Source organism: Equus przewalskii, chromosome 3, assembly GCF_037783145.1.
Source record: "Equus przewalskii isolate Varuska chromosome 3, EquPr2, whole genome shotgun sequence".
In the NCBI taxonomy this organism is placed as follows: domain Eukaryota; kingdom Metazoa; phylum Chordata; class Mammalia; order Perissodactyla; family Equidae; genus Equus; species Equus przewalskii.
Window position 1 is genome coordinate 58,010,469 of NC_091833.1, and position 23,982 is coordinate 58,034,450.

General features: G+C 41.7%; 1 protein-coding gene and 1 long non-coding RNA gene across 11 annotated transcripts in view; one reads left to right on the forward strand and one right to left on the reverse strand.

The window, feature by feature from the left end:
- Positions 1 to 20,544, forward strand: part of LOC139082295 (uncharacterized) — a 38,863-nt gene extending 18,319 nt beyond the window's left edge. The window contains exons 4-8 of one of the 6 annotated variants that reach the window (XR_011538149.1): positions 6,712 to 6,860; positions 6,976 to 7,251; positions 10,559 to 10,691; positions 15,944 to 16,114; positions 19,985 to 20,544. This is a non-coding gene — a long non-coding RNA (uncharacterized lncRNA). Of the gene's footprint in view, positions 1 to 6,711; positions 6,861 to 6,975; positions 7,252 to 8,198; positions 10,378 to 10,558; positions 10,692 to 15,943; positions 16,959 to 17,275; positions 17,336 to 19,984 lie in introns of those variants that run through there. The other 5 variants (XR_011538152.1, XR_011538150.1, XR_011538151.1 and 2 more) reach the window with 5 other exon arrangements.
- FRAS1 (Fraser extracellular matrix complex subunit 1) overlaps positions 1 to 23,982 on the reverse strand; it is a 426,477-nt gene that overhangs the window by 218,643 nt on the left and 183,852 nt on the right. For all 5 annotated transcript variants that reach the window (XR_011538148.1, XM_070612755.1, XM_070612754.1 and 2 more), the window contains exons 7-14: positions 21,477 to 21,560; positions 19,658 to 19,759; positions 19,160 to 19,351; positions 14,119 to 14,208; positions 12,197 to 12,232; positions 10,194 to 10,341; positions 8,583 to 8,726; positions 7,102 to 7,236 (exon numbers count right to left, since the gene is read on the reverse strand). Coding sequence is in view for 4 of the 5 variants with exons in the window: in XM_070612755.1 (XP_070468856.1) it covers positions 7,102 to 7,236; positions 8,583 to 8,726; positions 10,194 to 10,341; positions 12,197 to 12,232; positions 14,119 to 14,208; positions 19,160 to 19,351; positions 19,658 to 19,759; positions 21,477 to 21,560 (931 nt within the window). In the remaining variant the exon portion in view is untranslated. The remainder of the gene's footprint in view (positions 1 to 7,101; positions 7,237 to 8,582; positions 8,727 to 10,193; positions 10,342 to 12,196; positions 12,233 to 14,118; positions 14,209 to 19,159; positions 19,352 to 19,657; positions 19,760 to 21,476; positions 21,561 to 23,982) is intronic.

The following is a 23,982-nucleotide window of genomic DNA, read 5'->3' on the forward strand; positions in this document are numbered from 1 at the left end:
TCCCTGGGTTTTTCCTTAGCCTCTGTTAATTAAATGGCTATTGATTTCTCCGGTGATACCTTGAGTCTGCTTGTCTACAGAAACTGAGGAGCCAAAGGAGCGACCAGCAACCAAAACAAGCTTTTGATGAGGAGAGTTCTCAGACTTCCTGGCTGCACTAGTATAGCTGCTCTGATCTTGACAGCGATATCATGCAGGTGCCATGCGCTCCGTGGGCAGCACAAATAGGGAAGGGAGGGCAAAACAAGGAGAGTGTTGGGGTGGGGAATGGGGAAGAGGGAGAAAGAACATGTGCCACACAGTCTAGCTAAAATAACTGAGAACCCTAGGAACTGGGCAGAAAGCCAAAAGACTTGTCACTAGTTTGTAATCCATAGCTGAAATATTTGAGGGTTCAGATTTGTCAGGAAGAATGGGATCTGTCTGGAAGATAAACTCCCTTGCATTTGTGGCGGGCTTTCTCTGCTGGTATGTGATACTTCTGTTCTGTCATTTGTCTTTTGGCACACACAGCAAGGGTCTATAAGCAGCACAGACAAATGCCAAACCCAGCCAGTCTCCTGCTACAGTAAAGGTCCCAGGCAAAATACCACCAGCTGCTTTTTCCTTCTTCTCTCCATTTATCCTTTACATCACCGTCCAAAGAGGGAGGGGACTTGGAATGGCACTGTCACCGGCTTCACTGGGTCTAGATTACTCAAGAAATGTACATTCTAGGAGAGCAATCCTGTGGTCCTCCCTTCTGAAAGGCTTAAAACACTCCACAGATAGTAAGTTCCAACGATAGTTTCTTTCAAGAGTCACCTTCCAGCACTGATAAGGCATCCAACTTTCTAAAAGAGGAAGAAAATGAAGAGAAGAGAAAGAGGAGTGGGAAAAACAGAGATTCTGTAATTTTCCCGAGGCCACCAGGAATCGCTGACAGGGAGTAAATAATAGAAGGTAAATGCAATACAGGTCACTTGTAAGCCAAAGTCCAGCACGCCTGTACATTCCTCCATGCAATGGTTTATCACACTTTCTCAATCAAAAATTATTCAGAGGGCCTTAGATGTGCTTAGCATTTTGGGGAATGTATAAGACCTGTCCCTGCCTCAATAATCAGTCACTTCCTATAATATACCTTTAAAAACTGTCTTTATAGCACTGATAGTAATGCATTCATACAGCGGTAACTAACGGAAATGATCTTGTCTATTTATTTACTGACACTCTTCTCCCATTGAGAAAGGAAGTTCCTTAATCACAGGGCAGCGTTCTGTCGGTTCACTGCTGTACCCAGTGCCTGGCACATGTAAGAGGCTGGACAAATATTCATTGCACGAACAGCATGTAGGAGACAGCAATATTACCTAAAGCAATAAGTCCTCTTTACATGACACTCAGCAATTAAGTGAGAGACCATAATTATGTAGAACACAAGAGAAGGTTGGAACAATGCACAGCATTTAAAGAGCAAAATGAGTGAAGACAGTGGTAGGATGTGCTGGGCCCTCAAACTGAGTGTGGGATCTGGCTATGAAACTGGAACCGACTCCAATTCTGGAAGATGTTGGAGAGGCAGTGGAGGGTACCAGTGTCACAATGTCTATCCCAACAGAAGAAGGAGGGCTCCTGTCTTCCTGAGGGTTTCAGAACAGCAGTTTCATAAATGCCTTTGCCAAGGGGTCAGCCGCAGGCACAGCCAGGCTAGGCTAAGCCACATGCTGGAACATAATACCAAGGCCCCTGAAGTCTTCACTGCTGTGGACCTGGCTCCAAGGCGTCCGCACTTCCTTTCCACAAACGGTTGGGCTGCTCCAGTCAAACAAAATTCCTACAAATAATTAACTCTGGAAGTTCCTCTGTTCAAACTACAGCTTTTAAATCTCAGCTAGGTCAGCATCCCATTTGTAAATTTTACAGGGTTTCTTACCCTAAGTTTCTCCTCTAAATATACCGTGATATTGGCTAAGAAATAAATGATTCCAGATTCTCATCATTTAATCTGAGCATTTAAAGAAAATAAAAGGATTTTAACTTGTGAGGAATACAGTAAAGCATATTTACTTCTCCATAACATATAAAATAGATTTTATTTTAAATCAGATACAAATAGCACAAAACTGTTTGTTTCTTAATGCAAGGTATTTGATTTTGATTCCCATAAATTGAAAAATAAAGGAATGAATTTGATAATGACAATAGCTGCCTTTTCTTGTCCACATACTATGAGCCAGACATAATATATTTACATTTTTCAAATACCTTTTCTAACCTTCATAATAATGGTTTGATGTAGATCATACTATGCCCATTTTACAGTTGAGGAAACTGAGGTTCAAAGTGGTTAAATGACCTGCCCAAAGCCATGCAGGAGTAAGTGGCAGGGTTGAGATTCCAAATGATCCTACCTCACACAAACCTGTAAAACATTCAATTGCTTGATTCTTTAAGTTTCAAAATCTAAGACCACAGCAATCAGATGTAGAATAAACTGCATAGGTTTTTGTGCTTGTATTTTTTATTTTTTTGCATTTCTGTAAGTAGCAGCTAACCCTGCCTTGATTGAGAAAGGAAAGCAAAGATGGAGTCTTACTTATCTTCATATCCTCAGGACCTCGAGCAGTGGTTAAAAGAGAATGTATGGGGGGCTGGCCCCGGGGCCGAGCGGTTAAGTTCGCGCGCTCCGCTGCAGGCGGCCCAGTGTTTCGTTGGCTCGAATCCTGGGCGCGGACATGACACTGCTCATCAAACCACGCTGAGGCAGCGTCCCACATGCCACAACTAGAAGGACCCACAACGAAGAATATACAACTATGTACCGGGGGGCTTTGGGGAGAAAAAGGAAAAAATAAAATCTTTAAAAAAAAAAAAAAAAAAGAGAATGTATGGAGGAGTGGGAGAAAGGGAACAGGGAAGGACAATGGCAAGCAGAAATCCAGGTCTCCTAATACATATGGAGGGCTTACTAGGTGCCAGGCATCATGCTAAATGACATATGTGAATTGTTCATCTAACCCTCACAACAATGCCACATGTCAGATATTACAGTCCCTGTTTTACCTATAGGCAACGGAAGCATGGAGTTGAAGAATACGCTGTTTGGATGGCAGAGCCAAGCCTGGACTCCAGGCGGTTTGGCTCCTGAGCCTACAGTTTTAAGCACTGTGTCACACGTCCTTCTATCTCTGGGTTTGCATCTGCCATGGGGTACACAGGGCTCCATCCTGAGGCCTTTGTGAATACTGGAAGTTTTAAGTAGACAAGCCAAACATTGATACACATATAAAAATGGGCTAAATCCTACTCTTTCTCTTCTCAAAGTCTATAGTCTTATGAGGTACTTGTTTTTGTTTTTTTGTTTTGTTTTGTTTTGTTTTTTTTCCTTTTTCTCCCCAAAGCCCCCCGGTACATAGTTGTATATTCTTCGTTGTGGGTCCTTCTAGTTGTGGCATGTGGGACGCTGCCTCAGCGTGGCTTGACGAGCAGTGCCATGTCCGCGCCCAGGATTCGAACCAACGAAACACTGGGCTGCCTGCAGCGGAGCGCGTGAACTTAACCACTCGGCCACGGGGCCAGCCCCATGAGGTACTTGTTTTAAACGGATCTTGCATCGTGTGTGTTAGTTTGATTGTTTTAACTTTTCTTCTTATGGGCTCTTGTATCTAGGGTTTGTATGTACTGTTCAGTGGTACCACCAGAGTAGAACAGAGGTTGACTGAAAAGAGGGGTAAGACAGGCAAGAAGAATGTTCTCAGGACACGGCAAGCTCAGTCTGGATCCAGATTTAGATTTAATACCAGGATTTCTAAGAGGCAATGGAACCACCACTCTGGTAGAGAGAATACAGTAAGTCCAGGACAAGTGGTACCCAAGAGCCATGCAGGAAGGGTGGAAGGTCATGTGGTGTGGTGAGGAGTGGGGCAAGGAGCATCCACACCTGAGTCAAGCCTGACCACCAGCCTTGGAGTGATTAAGAGGCTGTTAATTCCTGGAAAGGGGTCACAACAGGACAAGGTGTCAGGAGCCAAAGTAGAAGGCCAGTCCTAGGACCTGATGTCCATGGGGTCAAGAGGAGTAGGACAGGGTGGGAAATACGGATGCTGGACCAGACCCAGCTGGTGGCAAGGGAAGCCTAGGGATTAAGGCAGAAGCCTGAGTGTCAGGCCTCGAAGGTAAGTTTTGGGCACTAAGATGGTAATTACTCCTTGACCCCACCTGCTGTGGGAAAGAGGCGACTTACATATTACCTGTCTCCATTTTATAATGGTATAAAAACTGGATAGTACCGAGCCTTACGTGAAAGTGATCAAACTCCAAAGTTGGGAAGGCAGAGGAAATGAAGCAGTGGCTGGTGTGGGGTACATAATGTGGTCTATATTTACAACATCAGTCAGTTTAATCAAGCAAAAGAATACAACAATAATATTAACGGATGCACACATGAGTACATTTTTGTATGCATATGTGTATATGTGTGTGTATACCACAAAACTCAAGGAAAAAGGGAAAGTGATGAGGGCCCCTAAGGAAGCGATTCTCTGGCAAGATGCAGAGTCTTCATTCACCCTTCTCTGGTTTACCTGCTCCTACTCTTTTGTTGAAGAGCCATGTGCTTATGTGCTACTTGGCTCTGCCCCATATTTTTCACTCTGCCCTAGGTTCAACACAGTGAGCATGAATATTAATCAGGCAATTTCTGGTAACTAGTTTCCTCAGCACAGTGTTCATTTTCTTTTGGTTTTGATGGGTCAATAAAGCAGCGAATTATGCCAGTTGTAACATAAATGACCGTGTCAAAAGGAATCAACCCAGAAAAACCTGTTGTTACCGTAAAATGGTAGGCTTCTTTTTGAAAAGTTTAGTAAGCACTAGTTGAGTGACCGACTTTCAAGGTCAATGGTGAAAAGTCACCAAAAATGGTACAAACACCAATATTGCAAAAAATTCCAAAAATGAGAAAGCTTATTTGGAAAGATTATTTGGGCAGTCTCAGTGTCAAGACAGTGTATGGAAACTGATCACAAGTTTAGCTTTACTTTTTAAGATCACTCTCTCTCTCTCCTCTCTTTTCTCTCTCGCTCTTGCTCTCTTCTTTCTTCTCATTTTATGCATAAAAATGCAACCAGGCTGAACTAAAGCAAATTGGTTTAATCCCCTGGAGGGAGCATGAACAAATTTTGCCAGCAACTTTCTACTAGAGGCATTTGTGTACGTGTACGTGGACGGAATGTGGAAGCAGTCAGCTACGTAAACCAGCAATCAAATGAAACATTACCCATTTCAAAGTGCCCTAAAACAGCATTAACATCACCAATTAAAACACTGGGCATGAGAGAAAGGAAAATGGCCCCCAAAAAAGAAAGAAAAGAAAAATATCAATACGTATGGCAGAAGGTGGAAGTGGTATGGAGGGAAGAATAAAATCTAGGGGGAATTAATCCTCTTTTAAAGGCAAATCTGTCACAGGAGCTAGCAGGAGGTCCCTTTGATGGGATAGAAGAAAGGAGAAAGAATGCATTAAATAATTTCATCAAATTGAAATTTCAGCAGTTTACCTAAATTGCCAACCATTAGACATATATAAAGACATTTGTATGTGCCCACTTTGAGCCTATTCTAAAACTAACAGGTAAACAGAACATCATAAGTAATAAACATTAAGGGTTCTTTTCTCTTTTATGGCTGAGAGTTCTATTGAAACACTGGTCCTTCAAGGATCACCAAGGGGTAGTACGTTCCCTCATTCATCAAACACTTGTTCAATAAAAGCTGAACACTACGTACAGCCCTTGATGTTGGGGACATAGAGACACAGAAGACATTTGTACAGACCTCAAAGAGCCCCCAAGCCAGACTCAGAAGCTAGTGTGCCTTCCATATTTGATAATGTGACTAGCTATAGGACAGGCCCTGATACCCTCAATCCTGCATGACATAAACAGTTCTAATCTTTCCTTTTGAGATGGTTTCCACAATACCGTGGACTCCACTTCTCAGCACAACCTGGAATGGAGGGGGCCAGCAGCCTCCTCTACACAGGACCTTCACACGGCCTCAGAGCTCATTTAGCCCGCAACCCTGATGAATACCATGTACTTGTCCTCTTCTACTATTTTCCCGAAAATCTAACCAAGGACATGAAAGAGAAGAGCATATCAGCTGACCCTGAGACTGTCCCACCTTCCGATTCTCATCACATCTCTGCCCTTTTCTGCTCAGCTGCAGAGCGTAGCTACCACAGTTCCCTGGTATGTGGTGTGACATCCAAGACCCTCCCTCTGTCCATCTGCCTTTTCAGGTTTATCTGCCACCGCACACCGTGCCTCAGGTTCTGAGCACATCTGATTGTCTGTCTCCTCCTGAAGACAACCTTAAGACTCTGCCCCTTATCTTTGCTTTCACCATTACCTCCTTCTTCCATTTCTGCATTTAAAAAAATTCATCATACATTTACTTTTTTACTTATACTCATAATTACAATGACTATTGAAAAAGTGGTCAAGTATAAACACCAAATTAAATTACGACCACTCCCACCTCCAGAGACTATTGTGATATTAAGAATTGCAACTAGATCTTAAATAAAAATAAAAGTACGCAGATAAAGCTACTAAAGTATATAGCTATTAAAGTAAGAGTAAATTTAAAGGTCAACTTTGGTTTTATTTGTCCATTTCATTATTATGATGTCATTTTCCTTGTTTCTGTTTCTCCCTGTCTCTTCAGGTGGAAATAAAGTTTAAAAAATATATAGATATATTTTCCCCTTCATTTTCATTCAAGCCCTGTGTATCTACACTATGAAGGAATCTAACTTACAAGAGAACGACAATCTTGAACCAAGTGTGAATTAAATACTGTTCCAGTGCTCCCAGGTGTGTGCAAAAGGACTTACGGAAATCACATCACATATGCACATCAGAAAAGCACTAAAACCATTATAAAAACGTTGTGTATCATCACTCTCATCCACTGTTCTCATCCCACCAGGAGTCTTGTTCAGAGTTTCTTCTCTTATTTGAAAAATTGCTCACAACTCCTGGTGGCCGCAGATCGCCCGGAGGTGAGGGTGGCTTTCTGAGTGGCCCACCTGGCTATGGCCCAGCCAGTGATTACCTGCACAGGAGTGGCGATCTTGGTAGAAGCCGTCCCCACAGGTGGACACACACTGCCCGTGCTGCATCAGCAGGGGAGGCTGGCAGGATGAGCACTCCAGCCCACTGGTACACGTGGAGCACTGAGGCTGGCAGGCTGGCTCCAGAGAAGGTAGGGAGAAAGAAAGATAAAGGGAAGCTCTGATTAGCTCAAAGACATCACCCCAGTGCTGATTCCTACACAGCCCAATTCTGAGGCTCTGGAGACACAGAGGACAAGGAAGGCAAGAAAATAACTTAAGCAGCCTTCATTTATACAGCACATATTTCATGCCAGGCACTGTATGAAGTGCTTTACATATATGAATGCATTTAAACCTCACAACAACGCTATGAGGTAGATATTATTAATCCCAATTTTACGGTTGAGAAACAAGTTCACAGAGGTTAAGTAACTTGCCCAAGGTCACAGGAAGTTGGCATTTGAAGCCAGGCAGTTTGGCTCAGGGGTCTGTGTTCTTTTCGTCTTATCCAAAGCCCCCAGTATCTGTCCCACTCAACCATTTTACAAGAATATCCCTTGCCTCTTTTCCTCCACCATCTATACAGAGATATAAGTAACTTTCAAAAAGGCTGAAGATGATGAATCAGGAGAGAAAGGGAGAAGTGAATAATTACAAAAATGATAAAAGCAGTTAACCTTTATTGAGCCCTTTATTGAGTGACTATATCCTAGACACTATTCTAGGCACTTTACATGCATTGACACACTTAATCCTCCTAAGAACCCTCTGAGGAAGGCATCAGTGTTACCCTACTTTACAGGTAAGAATACTGAGGCACAGAGAGGTTAAATACTCACAGCCAGGGGAGGAAGCCTACACACTCTTAAATTAACCCCACGAGTCAGAGATACAGGAAAATACCTGGAATTTGAGGCCAGTATGATTTGGCCTCAACCAAGTCAAATTCTCCCAGGTAAGAGCTCCTTCTCAGATATATAAAAATTCTGAAATGTACATGAAGCCACTCAGGGTCCTGCGGTAACCCTCAAAGATAAGCTCTGTTACCAATTATCTGTGTGATGTTGAGGAAGCCTGTTAATTCTCTGGTCCACAGGTTCCTAAGTTGCAAACTGAGAAAGTTCTAGCAAGTGATCTCGGAAGTCCATGTCAATTCTAAAGTTCTACCTTTGATTAACTGAGTGTTTTAATAAATGACACCACACATCCTGATGATATCACTATCCTTGAGTGTCTTCAAAAGTGAAAAATCCAGCCATGACAACCCAGCAAGTGTCTGACCTCCCCATCATCTATCTCCCAGTAAGCATCAAAACACCTGTAAAATGTTAGAAGAAAGAGACCTACCAATAAAGAGGCCAAGTAACCTACGGAGGATGTTACTACCTTCTAACGGTTTTTGGAAGTTGTGCATTTCCTGCATTCATGACCCCCTCCTTGACAACAGTGAGCCTCAGTCCATGTCTGCCTGGAGCCATACCTAAACAGAGAGCACCAGCCTGGTAAAATCCCAGACCACAGCTGTGCACACACCGTCCATTCCGCAGCATCTTTGTGGGGTCGCGGCAGAGGTCACAGTGGTCTGGAGATTGAGAGCAGGTCAAGCAGTCTGGGTGGCAATGAACTACAATCAAGGGCAAAGAAGAAGAGAACTCAGTAAAGACCATATGATTTCCCTTACAACTTTCTGAAAAAGAATTTATGGGGTATTTGGAACGGCATAGAATATGAAGAACAGAAAACTCTGGAACTTTGGTATGAAAAAGGCCCAAAATAGCGAAAATGATTTCAATGCAAGATTTCAAAGATCCTCTCCTTGTCTGAAATATTATTGCTGTCTCCGGTAGCCCTGAATTGAAGACATTACAAACATTACTGAACAGCCCTATTATTGCTTCTACCTACTGGAATGCCTCTAGAAACAGGAAGGACTACCTCCACAATATATCATTCAAACAGATTCAATCATTTATGACTTCTTAGATATTCTTCTTAAGCTTTGATGTGCTTAAAAAGTTAGGACAGAAAACCTACAATTTTTTTTAAATAGTTATTACTTTCTAAAAAATATATTTTTTTCTTATTTTTCTGCAAAATTTTTCCAAAATGTCCTCCAAAATTTCAAATCTTATGCCCAGTATTTGGGATTATCCCTGAATTTAGCAGTAATTGACAGCAAAGCACTTCTTTCAGGTTTTGAAGTTGTCAAGGACCTGATTTTCAAGATATAGTAGTACATTATAATATGCTAAATCTCTCTTTTGGAAAGCCCAGGGGGTCACTTTGGTGAAGGTACCATAATTAAACCACGAAGTTGCTTTGCTTTTCCCCTGATAAACTCTTCACAGAAAAACTGTGAATAGCCGAAGTAAGTTGAGTGCAACAAGAGCAACTGCCAATACAAAAAATTGCGACCCACAGATGAAAACAATTAATTATGAAATATGAATGAAAGAAAATGCCCCTTCTCCAAGAGAGACTAAGCCCAAGGCAAATTACTGTTCAGCCAGAGCAACTCCAGTGCTTGCCAACAATTACTATCTGGAACTAATTCAACCCCAGGTGATTTGAAAGCAGAGTTGCAGAGCAAGTAGATAAAATTTTCTTTTGGAAGAAATTAATGAGTCTTTAAACTTCAAAAACCCATTTGAGAACTCCAAAAGGAACTATCTGCTTAACAGCTCACCTTAAAAAAATGGACATCCATAACAAACTTTCAGCAACTGTTCTTACATCTCCAACAATGGAACAGTCCTAATGCACCTATTTGCCTTTACAAGTGTTTGAACATTATGTTATTTGATTTTCACAATAATTTTGCAAGGTAGATAAGGCACATTTTACCAACAAGAAAATTAAGATTTAGAGAGGGTCAATGACTTTTGCAAGGTCACATACTCATAATCAGTTGTGTTTGGCAAATACATGGACAGAGATTAATTAGCATCATTTATTAGAAAAATTAGGAAGAAACAAACAAACCTGGGGATGGGGAGAACTAAAGAAAAAGAAGCAAGGCAGGAAAAAGAGGATCTCTGAATTTTTCGGCAATAAAAATATCTCAGCAGAAATAAATCGGACATGGACCCACCTGAGGTGCAATCTGGACAGCACCGTCCCTTCACCACCTGGGCTAGTGTGGCCACTGGACACGGCGGACAAGAGGGCTCATAGCAAGTGACCTGAGCCCTCCGGCACTCACACACATTGCAAGGGCCATCGGCCCACTTCTCCCCTTCCTACATGAAACAATAAAGAATGATGTTGTCACCAGAGTGAGAGATTCAGAGGACAGTTTGCTGGTAGAGAGCTTATAATTTCCATAAGGGGTAAAGTGAAGGTTCCTGGTCAGTACCGTGTCAAACCTAACTGAAATAGGACACTAGTAGAAGAGTCTAAAATTTAAAGGGATAGTATTTCTCCTTCTTTGTTTATAATTGGTTTATTTTCATGTAGAACCCAAGCAGAAAGATAAACTGTGACAGCAGTCTGGGGCTTCCAGAATAAGCAAGAAGCATACAACTCATTTCTCAACCTATCCCACCAAAAGAACACCAAAGGAGATTACTATGTACCTAGTGATTAGCAGGTATATTAAATATAATCTTTATAATCACAATGGGAAGCTGGTTAAAGCCCTGAACTTCCTTATGGTTACTCCAGTGAGAGTAACAGTAGACTCATTGTGTTCTTAAAATGACAGCCTTCCATGCCTGTTTTTAGTGGGCTGTAGATGTGCCGTGGGCTTTCTCACACTAAAACATTCTTCTCAGCCAAGCAAATTATGGTAATAAACATGAGTAGTGTGACAGAGAATCCAAGATGAATTATGAAGAGCAATTCCTTTTTGCTCCTATCCCACTTGCCCTGGACACAGGAAACAGAGGTTCCTCTTACCAGAATGCTTAGGGTGACAAAGGAGGCAAAACAGGAGAGAATAGAAGAGCATATTTTAAAATAAATATTTGATAAGTACTTATTAAGCCAACTGATGTCGAGCATTCCAAACAATTAATGTGACTGTAGTTAGCAAGAAGGAATGACAATGTTAGAAAAATAAGGAATGATATCTTGAGAAGGCTTTTCTTCCATTTCAAGGCAGACTAGATTCCTGGTCCCCTTATTCAGTAACCTCCAAATTTTAGAAGCTTGCTTGTGTGAACAAACATTCTTGCACTGTTCCTTAAAAAGAAACCATACAAGGGGCCAGCCCCAGAGCCTAGTGGTTAAGTTCGGAGCTCTCTGCTTCAGCAGCCTGGGTTTGGTTCCCAGGCATGGACTTACACCACTTAATGGCAGCCATGCTGTGGAAGCGACCCACATACAGAATAGAGGAAGATTGACATAGATGTTAGCTCAGGGCAAATCTTCCTCAGAAAAAAAACAAAATAAAAGAAAGAAAGAAAGAAACCATCCAATACTGTCCTGCAAACAACCGAGAGAGAACAAATACTCAGTATTGCTTTAGCAAACTAACTCCTCAAACCCAAAAGCTCTCTCTTCACTGTTGTGCAGGACATGAAATTGCAGTGATGGTTAAACTGAGAAAAAATCAGGAGGATAAAATCATCACAAGGAAGGGAAAGGATCTATGCAGGAGCTGGCAGTTGGAGAAGTATTAATTATCAATTGTGGAAAAAAATAAGCTAAAGAAAGGAGCAAAAGTTCAATGATCAGGGGCCGGCTCGGTGGTGTAGTGGTTAAGTCTGCATGCTCTGCTTCAGCAGCCCAGGGTTCACAGGCTCGGATCCCAGGCATGGACCTACATACTGCTCATCACGCCATGCTGTGGCAGCATCCCATATACAAAATAGAGGAAAACTGGCAGAGATGTTAGCTCAGCAACAATCTTCCTCAAGCAAAAAGAAGAAGATTAGCAATGTATGTTAGCTCAGGGCCAATCTTCCTCACACACACACAAAAAAAGTTCAACGGATCGAAGTCTTAGTTAGCATTAAGATTCTTAATCCCAGAGCACAGTGCCATCAAACATTAAAAACCTACGGCAGTAAGGCTCCCCAGGACAGTTTGTGAAGATCATTGCTTAAAACAATTTTATAAACCTATATGTATAAGTTAACAGCTAATACTTACTGGAATATGCTTAACTTCACTCGCATTTGAGGACATCTAGGAACAAAGAGAAATGTATTTATTATGCCACTAAAAACACCACTAGGCTGATCTATTTATTTTTTCATTAAGAGTGATCCATTTTCCCCAAGTAACATGCAACTTCCATCATTTGCTATGAGTAAAAAGAAAATCTATCTATAATAAAGAAAAGCATACCAATATGAGATGAGGACAACATGCCTAGGACATATTTTTGAATTCTTATTCTCACTTTGTCCTTGGCTTCGATTCCTCTCAATATGAAGGACTCCACAGTCAAGTGACTCAAGCTTGTAAGGGCAAATTCTTGAATTGTGTACAGTACGAGGGCATTATGGGGATTTGTGTTTACTTAAAACAACTTGCTTTTCTTTAATTCTACTGGGCTTAATTTACCTCCAAAAATGGATACAAAAATTGATAATATGATTGAGAAAATAGAAATTCGACATATATAGGGAGCCTTTAATAGCTTAAATTTTTAAGAAAGAAAGATGACGAAACTATGACCTACCATTATGAAACCAACAGTTTTTAGGTTTTTTTTTTTTATGTGCCAGGTACTGTTTTAAGCACTTTACAGGTATTATCTCAATAGTCCCGTGAGGTAAGCACTATTGTCATCCCTACTTTACAGCTGAAGATTAAGTAACTTGCCCAAGGTTTCAGTTAGTTGTGACAAAGTAGATATTCGAACCTAGAACCTGCACTGTTAACCCTACACAATACTGCCTCCCCAGCATACACAGGGTGTCAGATGCAATTTTTATAAATCACAAAGAAAAAGCGTGTAGAAACCAGTTCACAAATCAAAGTACTTAGTCTCACTTCTTATTATCCTATTCTGATTAGTCAATGAAGCAGTTGTCTCCGATCAACTGGCATATTTTTAAGAACACAATGAACTTCTCAACATTCCAAAACCCCATGTGGAAAATATGGGCTACACAAATAGGGCAAATTTGTAGAGATTAAGATAAATATTTTTTCCTTTGGGTATATAACAAAAAAGTAAAGACATAGGGAGAAATGAACCTTAGCAAATGAAGTGTCACCCCACAACCAATTCATCAAAATCCTTTCAGTTCTACCTGCAAAATAAATCTAGAGCCTCATCACTTTTCACCACTCCCTCCCTGGACCGAGCTACCATCACCCTTTCTCTGGACCACTGCAAAAACCTTCTAACTGGACGGCCGACTTCCAGTCTCATCCCCTTCCTCCCTCGCCCACGTAGCAGCCAAAGTGATCCTTTCACAAGTAAGCCAGATCAGAGAACCAATTCACTCAAAACTCCCCAGCAGCTCCCATCTGCATCAGGGTAAAGCCCAGCATGTCTACCCTGGCGTCCAGGCCACCTGCTGGACCTCGTCTCCAACGACTCTCCCCTTCATTCACTGGGTTCCTGCCATACTCATTTTCTCGCTGTTTCTTGCACAAGCCAAGCACACTTCTGCTTCAGTGCTCTTTTCATTTGCTGATCCCTTTGCCTGGTATGTTTTCCACCCAGATATCCCTGGTTCACTCCCTCACTTCCTTCAGGTTTTGCTCAAATTTCTCTGCATGAGAGAATTTCCCTGACCTTCTTATGCAAAAGGACACCTCCCTCCCCCCAGTTACTCTCTGGCCCCCTTTAGCTGCTTGATTCTCTAGGCAGTACTTGTCACTGCCTGAGCCATGTGTCTGCTTGTCCTCTGTGCCCCTACAGAGGCTCCATGAGAGCAGGGACTCTGCCTGCTGTGTTCACTTCTGTAACTCTAGCGTTTGGCGCATAGTAGGTATGGAATCACATTTGTTGAACAAATGAATGGGTAACAGGAATGAGAAGGGAATACCCCCTCATTAAGTTAATTTTGAATGATTAAATTTTAACAGTCTCCAGTTACCAGCCCTATACTCACAAATTCTGCATTTTCTTCATAAGCGCAATAACCATTCCTTGAAATGCATTCAGGACAGCATTTTCCATCTAAGTGAATTAATTCTTCACCCTGTAGAAGAAAAGGTTGCAGTGGCACATATCAAATTAACATCTCCAGGTAGCAGAGCTAAATTGCGAAGCAGCTGGATTCCCTCACCGGAATGAAAACTTTAGCACACTCCTCTGCTTTGGCCCACTGCTTATTTCATCCCCCCTGCCCCCAACCTGGTGCTGTCTTCCCAGCAAAGTCTAGTCAATAGAGCTCTCCCCTCCAGGGGATTTTTCTTTGCAGTTCTGGTGATACTTGTGCACAGATCCCTCCCCGATTTTCTCCCCACACCTCCCCACCCCCCACCTCCAACCAGGAGCTCACACGAATAAGAAGGATGGCCAGGATTAATGTTACAGTCTTGGAAAGTTATGAGTTTCCGAAAAGGATCAGGCTATCTTAAATATGCAAGGTTTGAACTTGTGATTTGGTTTCATTAACAGTACTCAAATCAAACCAACATTTTTCCATAAATACAAAATCAGACACATCCCTCTACCCACAGATATAGACTCAGGCATAAAGTAAACACTAGAAAACTAATTTGTATTCAATATTCTGAAACTGTTATCCAACTCACATAATCACTATTTTAAAAATTATAAGAGGAAGGAAAGAAACACCACACTAGGAAGGGAGATGTTTAACTTTCAAAGTCTTATAATTTTAACTCCCCAATATCAATAATTTCAAATTTTTTTATTTTTATTACAAAATAATAAATGCTTACTACAAAAAATGAAATAATTCTGAATTCTATAACTTAGAAAGTATAATTCCACTACAGTCCTATCTCTCAGGGAAACTGCTGCTAAAAATACAATCTCTATTTACAATTTTTCATATGCATATACTAACATCTAACCTCTATAGGCGAAAGAGTATCCTTTATAGCACTTTCTACTTTCTAAAGATATGCCTACTTTCTAAAGAATCATGATGTTTCTTTAAATGAAGACATTATTTAATTTGGGATCTAAATTACATTTAAAGTGCAGAAACCATGTTAGGCAAAAACTGAATAATGTAAATTTGAATACACAGAATAATTGCAATGATATTTTATGTTTAAAAACACTGTGCACTAAAAAACCCCATGAAATATAAGCACTGGTTGTCTTTGAATTGTAGCACTGTGGATGGATTTTAAAGTCTCTTTTCTACTTTTCTTGAGTCTTCAGTTTTCTAAAATGAATATATATTATTGTAATGAAATATAAACTTCTAAAGAAACATGAAAATATATGAACGATTGTAGCTTTATAGTGTCTAAAAAGTTATTTCAAAAGGAAGCGAGTTATAGGAGCTGGCCTGGTGCCATAGTGGTTATGTTCCCACACTCTGCTTTGGTGGCCCAGGGTTCACGGGTTCAGATCCCTCACACTGTTCATCAAGTCATGCTGTGGCGGCATCCCACATACAAAAAAAATAGAGGAAGATTGGCAATGATGTCAGCTCAGGGACAACCTTCCTCACCCAAAAAAAAAAAAAAAAAGGAAGGGAGTTATATAGATCACCGTCCATCAAAATTCAATGCCAGACTGAGGCCAATGGGGAGCAGCGGGTGCAATAGACAGCACATGTACTTACATATAAATTGTTTTGCGGAAATGTGACATCAGCTGGTAGTGAAGGGATAACCCAGAAACATAGTGAAATTTGCTCTCAACTATATAAAGGGGTTTCTATACATGTAATGTAAGTTGCTTAAAACAATGTTTTGAAACATGACAGAGTATTTGTACTTCTATTAAAGAGAAAATGCACGAGATTCTTGAGTGCCTGCTACAACACCTACAGACAACACTGAACACGGAGCCTGCACCAGCCCGATAAGGCAAAGAAGGCAGCTGTTCTGAGTCTTCAAACGATCCTGGAAATAACAGCGAGCCCTGCTCCTGGGGAGCGAGGGTTCAGTTGTAGGGAGGTAGGAAGTTCTAAATAGATTTGCTATTTATAGAAGAGGTCTGGATGCCCCAGCTGCATCAGGTCACTGCGGTGGGGAGCTTGCTCCAATTAGCATTTGACTTTTACTTTGACAAAAGTCGCTTTGTGAAACAGAATGAACTCTTTTCTTTTAAAGAGGATTCTGCTGCCTGGGCAGATGGAATCTGCTAACCCCTCTGCACTGAGTCACACCAGCATCCATCCCCAGACCAAAGATGGTGTGAGTCCACTAACCTGCTCATCGGGACAGCAAACACTCTTTTGAGGGAATTTTCCTCCCCTGGAGAAGGGAAAGGCACTTCACATTTATGGCATGGCTACCCTCTTCCCTGCATTTTGCTACAAGTTTTGATCCTCCCACCATTTTCTGCCTTATACGTGAATGCAAAGACGGTTTAAAAGAAAAGAGGTAAATTGAATTCTTCATCTGAATTCATGTTCAAAGATAACATTAAATATAGAAACATGGAAATCATCATATTGCGCTATTCAACCATTGATTTATGTTTCCATGTCTAGGGATTTGTTTTGATATATCAAAGACAAGGGTCATGCCACTTACTCCTTTTTTTAACAAAGAAAACCTGTGTGCTGATTTCAATGCTACTCAGCACACTGCTGTTGATAACCAATGTGATCATTATTACCATGGTGAAGTTGCACAATTTTGCCTCTTCTAGAAGTTTACTTTTCTGCACCTTTGTGGATGTACATACACTTAGACTTAATCCATCACTGGTACCCAAGATTGGAAATCAAATGACTTTGATATTTTAGAAAAAGCAGAAAGTGGGGTAGAACTGAATAAAAATACCAAGAATGTACTTTCACCACTCCACTTGGCCATTTTCTCCAGGTGCTCCTAATGCACTTCATTCATCTTCCCATAATCATTAGTGCTACTGCCTATTATAATTTCTGTTTATGGATCCAACTTACCCCAAAGCCTGGGAACTTTTGAGATTAGATTGTGTCTTAGTCACTTTTTTTTTCTTTTTTTTTTGTTGAGGAAGATTGGCCCTGAGCTAACATCTGTTGCCAATCTTCCTCTTTTTGCCTGAGGAACACTGTCACTGAGCTAACATCCATGCCAATCTTCCTTCATTTTATGTGGGATGCTGCCACAACATGGCTTGACAAGTGCTGCTAGGTCCGTGCCTAGGATCCAACCTGCAAACCCCAGGCCACTGAAGTGGAGCAGGTAAACTCAACAACTATGTCACTGGGACGGCCACTTTATTCATCTTTTTATCTCCAGGCTAAGCTGAAGTTAGTACTCCAGGCTTTCACAAGGTCATTCACCAGAGCTATTTACAGAAGTGTGCCATAGAAGGAAGGCTAAGGAACATTTTTTGAAAGATTTAATTTTGGTTAAAATTTCACTTCTGGTAGTGTTTCCAGTTTAGAACCCAGCGCCTTAAACAAAATTTGGGTATGTGGAGGTCATCTGGAAGAAAGTAATTTAGTTTATTAAAGATCTAGAGAAATAGGCTCAAGGCATTAGAACTCTTCAATTCATAAGAGAGAAGATGGGGTGGGGGTGGGAGGCAGAACCAGAAAGGGATGAGAGAGTGCCATGAGGTGACTTGAGGAATAAGACCTTCTCCACTGACTTGAGCAGTTGCTCCTCACTTTCCTAAGGACAGAGAAGACCTGCCGCCACAGGTAGGTGTCATGGCGGATAGGCAGGACTTGGAAATATGTCAACATTGGGGATAGTGGGTCAAATTATTTTCTGTGTGTGAGACTCTTTGTTCAGACCTGACTGAAAGTAGCTGGCTAAAGGACCCACCCTACCAGAATCACCTCTCCCACATTTTCCATAAACCCTGGGATATTAGACAAATTAAAATTGTGAAAAATAACCCAACATCTTCCGGACAGACTGCCAAGGCCAGGAAGCCCAGCCTCCGCCTAAGAGAGAGGGAAAAAGAAAAGGGCCCTGATTAGGTTTTTTCTCATCTTCATCCAAACATTCTGACTCCCCTGACGTAAAGAAAGAAAAGAAATGAAAAGGTGTGGGGGGGGGGGGGAATAAATCTGCAAAAAGCAAGACCCTCTTTACCTAAATAAGCCTCATCTCTGCCAAGACTTAGAAGTAGGAAGCAGAATGCAAAATAACCCTGTCACTGACAGCCTCGTTCGAAAGATTGTCCCTCCTTAGGCTCAGTGTTAAGAGGAGCTGAGATGTGGGGGAGAAGAATGGGAAAGAAAAACGCCTTCACAGACACCCTACGCTTCAGCTCGTCCAACTTTCCCTCATCTACTCAAGCTCACAGCCCTGCGGGAAACTGGCGGGGCGGATGGGAGCAGCGGAGGGAGAAGGAGACAACTTTAAAAGCAATTTGTTTTGCAATGGGTCAAAATTGAGTTCAAAGAAAAAAAAAAAAGCAATTTCCCTACAATATACCTCTATAGCTCAAACAGAAGCTGCTTTGTTAGAAGCTTCTAGAAATTCTGCAGACAGCAGAAGTCAACAGAGTTAATTATTTATGAGGTTCCTCCTCCCTCTCTCTTCAAAACAAAAACAAAAATACAAACAAAAAAATATTTTATTTTGTTTCCTGATTCACAGGAGTGGCCCCTAGGTGCTGGCTCTCCTTTCCGCTAAACACTGTCAGTGGGGCCTGCAACAGAAGCTGGGCCACTGGAGCACCTGCCGACCTCCATTCCATTTCACAACCAGAGCGAGCTGGGCAGGCCACCAGCAATGAGGTCCAGCTGTGCTGACTGATAGGCTAATGTTCCATATCATGTCCTTCCCTTTCATGACTCTGGCTCAGGGCTTCCAATCTGACCAGATGCACTGAAAGCTAAAAGGTCCAGGGGGCTGTTCCACACCAGTCTGAACAAATAGTGACATTGACTTTACACCACAGAATCTTTGTGCTGGAAGCCTTCTCGAAATGTGAGCAGTTAACCAGGCCATCCTCTCTGCTGCCAAGAAGTAAAGAAAAGGGGAGGGGCCGCCTATCCCACCGGAGAGAGCTGTTTCAGTCCAAGAGGGAATCCCTTTGCTTCTTACCTGGGCACACTCCACTTTGGCACACTCTCCAGTCTGGCAGGTCACTTGGCCACGGTCACACATGCAGAACTCACAGGCCGAGCCCTTCCACATTTCGTCCTGGTACCGTTCAATACCATTGTGTAAGCAGCTTCCGGCAGGAGACACACATTCCTCACAGCATTGCCAAGGACGCTGAGCCCTTTTCTGACCCTGAAGAAACAAAGAGAATGGTGGGTGAAGGACAGTGCTCAGGAGAGCGCAAAACCGTCCAAGCCAATGGTGCAGAAAGACAGAAAACACCAACACTGCTTCTTTCCCCCCAACTAACCCAGCTGAGGCATGTTCCCCTCCATCTCCAACTGCTCCCCAGAATGCACATCTCTCATGTCTTCAACTAATATTCTGAACATCACAAAACTTTTGATTCCCTCAAAGGACACACTGGACTAAGAAACGCATTTCTTAAATGACCCAGAATAAAGCTTCAAAAACATCAAGCTATACACTCTCAAATACCTTTTTGCATCTTAGTGGAGGGCAGGACTGTCTGTGGCACCTGACCTCACCCTGGTGACATATACATGTGGTGCAGGCATTTTCGCTCCACTGCTCACCGTGCTGAGTAAAGAAAGGAAAAAACAGAAAATCAAATGTCACATATATGAAATAGAAACACAGGCACATAAGACACACAACTTTTTATTACAATTTTTAATTGAGCAATATTGAATGGACTCCTGAGAAATGATATCATCTAAGCAGCAACAGCCTCTAAGAAAAAAGTCAATACGTGTCCAAAGGGAAATTTGGACTCATTTTCATTCAATTATATTCATTCCACAGATGTGTTGAGAGCCCGCTCTATGCCAGGCGCACGGAGGCTCCAGAACATCAAGAAGACTAGGAAGACCCTGTTTGCTGGCTCATCATCAATGACCAATCATCAATGACCATCATCAATGGTCATTCTTTAGCTCTTCTTCTTTGCCAGGAGACCCATCAATCACTGCCACATACTCATTTTCCCAGCTTCTCCTGCAGCTAGGGCGTGGACAGTGCCTAAACCCTAACTGTGGGGACCTCAGGGGAAGTTAGCTAGAGCAGCAGAGGTCAAGGAAAAGACTCTTCTCCCCAACGAAAGAAGAAAAGTCCTCCCCTTTCTTCCACCGGCCTTTAGTAACAATTGTGTGAGGATGAGCTACCTAGAGCTGAGGAAGCCATCTTGGGGACATGAGGACACCAGACAGAAAGCAAATGCCAAAATGCTGAGGATGGCAGGGTGGAAGGATCAAAAAAGCTTAGATCCTTGATGACATCATTGAGATCTGAATTGATCAACCCTGCAACTGGCCTACCTCTGGGCTTCTTGTTATAGGAGATAATAAATGTTTCCATTTTAGCCATTTTTAGAGGAGCATTTCTGTTACTTGCAGCCAAAAACACCTTAGCAGAAATAGAGGCTATCTCTTCCAGGAGAAATTCATCTAGCACATTTGTGGCTATTATATTTGACAGCACAGACCTAGCACATACAAAAATCCCTTCCCAATTAGTTATTTTCACTCAGACTTCAAGTGACCCATGCAGAATTTGGGACACCCATCCCTAATACTCAATTCCAGATTCTCGACTATGTGTCATAATCCCAATTTCCATTTAGTCTTCCTTAGAGTGGCTGGCAAGCAAGGAAAGTAATTGGGTTTATTCTTTATATTTATTTATGTTCTTTGCTTTTAAATAATGTAACCAACCTTCTTTTGGCTCAGCTGGGCATTCATAAGACAGAACATTTATTCATTCAATTTGTTGAGCTCATTTTTATTTGGTGCCTATCATGCATTAGGCAGTTATCTAGACTGCTCCAACAGAACTTTCAAGTTTGCAGGTTCCACCACCACCAGCTTCTCACCTCCCTTCCCTCTCTCGCCTACCACCCCATGCTTCCCCCCAGCAGGGGGATATCGTCTCTGGATATCAGTGCATAAAAATTCAACCAAAACAGACACATATTCCCAGAGCCTCCAACCTAAGTGTAAACTGACAGTAACCAATGAGAGTCTTTTTTTTCCCTTCAAGATGTGTAAATAGTAAGTTCCTCAAGGTTCATGAACCAGGTGCTGCTTGCCAGCACATTCTTTTATACTTCTAATCCCTTCTAGTTTAACTTTTTCATACAGGCTTTCTATGAAGAGAAGAAAAAAGCCATTTATGTGCTCAGTTACTGAACGTGGCAGAGTTAGACAGGAGGAGGGGGAGGTCCACTGGTTGGAAGGGCGGAGGACAGACGTGTGAGAATGGATGTCGAAACGCCCACATGGGGTACATCAAAGCTTACCTCGTAGACTCGGCCAGGTGCAGAGCAGGATCGGGAAGAGCACTGTGGGCAACACTTTCCAGGGACTCGGACTACAGTTTCATCCTGAACACCCAAAAAAGCAACAATCCATCAAAAGGAGTTATTCATAAAATCCACAGCAGTAGGAAAATTTCATTCATAGCCAACTCAATCACGTGCCTCAAGCACCCATAAACAGCAATTTCTTCTTATTTAGTATCTAGTAGTCACCCAGTGCTTTAATAAGAATTAGCATTTCCAAGGTCAGTGTGACTCTTAAAGAAGTCTGCACACTCCTTAAGTCCTATAGTCTTCTAAGAACAAAGCACAAATAGTAACAATAATAATAGTAATTAGTGTTTGCCAGGCATTATTTTAAGTGCTTTACATGACCTTGTTAAGTAGATGCTCTTATCCCCGCTTTACAAACAAGAAAAGTAAAGACCAGAGAGGTTGTGTGACCTGCCCAAGGTCACATAGCTGACCTGGTAATGGCAAATACTTGGCAATGGGACTTCAGAGCACCAACCATACCAACACTTAAGAATATTTACACTCCTGCTGACTAACTACTAAACTCAAAGTGAAGGTAACCTTCCCCTGATGCGCTACTTCACTGCATCTTTATGTGAATACACACATTTATATACGGGGAATGATGGGAACATGTTCTGAGAAGTGGGTCATTAAGCAATTTCATCGTTGTGTAAACATCATAGAGGGCACTCACACAAACCTAGATGGCATAGCCTACTATACATCTGGGCTTTATGGTACGAATCTTATGGGACCACTGTCATAATATGTGGTCTGTCACTAACTGAAATGTTCTGTGGCTCATGATTGTATATTCATTAGAAGGTCCTTAAGATGAAAAAAAAAGATCAATCCTATCCCTAGATATCTGGAGTAAGCCAGTGCAGAGAAACGTGGGTGACAGAGACCAAATGCCCAAAGAAGCCCCCCACGGCTCTATCCCTACATTCTCACCTCTACCACCCTACTCCCACCCCCAGGACATGACCACTGTCTCTGCTGCCTCAAAGATTTCCACAGCAACATCTCCTCATTAACGCCAGAGTCAGCCTCTCACTTTGACTTATCGCTACAGCCTTTAGAATGGCAGGAAGGTAGATAAATTACAGCAAGAGAAGGAAGGTTAGGACAAACCAAGTTTCAATCACTAAGAAGTGGTAGATCTTATAGAGAAGATACCTCCTGAACAGCTATCCTCACTTTCTCTTATGAGAAGCAGAAAATGAGATTTTACTGTTATGGTTGCTCTGGCATTCATTCTGCAAGACAAAGGAGGCCAATGCACTTGGGGGTGGGGGTAGGGGGGGTGTCAAATAACCTTAATTTTTCATGGGAAGTTCCAGTCATACCTCAGTAGTTCTTTAATCCAATTATATATGATCAGTCAGATCAATGTGTTACTGTCTAATGGGGTTTAGTTCAAACACCTGAATCACTGGACCTAAACTGAGAGCTGTTTTCTCTGCTTTAGGTTATTTTATTTCTTTATGATTCTACATGCAAAATATTATGACCATTGATGTTTAATTGATGTATGAAAATTGGACATGCATGGAAATCATTGCACATTTCTTGACCTCAGAACTCTTCAGCTTAGTGAAATTTTAGTGAGGAAGTAAAATAAAGGTACATCTGATGTCACACTATTCGATAACTTTATTGAAGTAAAGAAATGAACTTGTACAATGTTAAGTAAACAGGGAACAAATGTCATGATCACAAATCTTGAATAGAAATATAGAGTAGTGTCAATCTTTCTTAACCAAGATGGACCAGACCCAAGTACAGTAGCAGAGCCAAGGCGAGAGTGTGGGGGAGGGAGGCATTACTTGGATAGAGGTTGGTACAAGCAAAATCACCTTCTTATTTGCAATACCCAATTAATATATTTTATTGACAGAAGCAGAACCTTTCTTCACAAATACAGACTAACAAGGGCAGGAAAGCACAGCATTTAAAGAGAAAATATCCAGGATATGAGAGAACTACACGATTGAGAGTTGAGATCCCATCTGGGCTGGTGCTTTATAAGCAGGACTGGAGAGGCAAGTAAAAACAAGGCGAGCAGTGAGGTGGGTCAGAGAAATGGGAGAGAGTCTTTAACAGTGCGCTTTTGTTGCTATTATACACTAAATCCTATCATTCTAGTCTACGGAGATTTGCCCTTCCAAACGTACACTCTATACTGGGGTCAGCAAACTATGGACCGTGGACCAAATTCAGCCCACCACCTGTTTCTATAAACTTTTATAGGAACACAGCCACACTCTTTCATTTTCATATTATCTATGGCTGTTTTTTTGCCACAACTGCAGAGTTGAGTAGTTATTCCCACTGTATGGCACATAAAGCTGAAAATATTCACTATCTGGCTCTTTGCAGGAAAAGTTTGCCAACCTGAGGTCTAATATGGTACCCTCAGTCATCACAGGAGTTTAATATAAAAAACATATGACTACTGTCATTATAA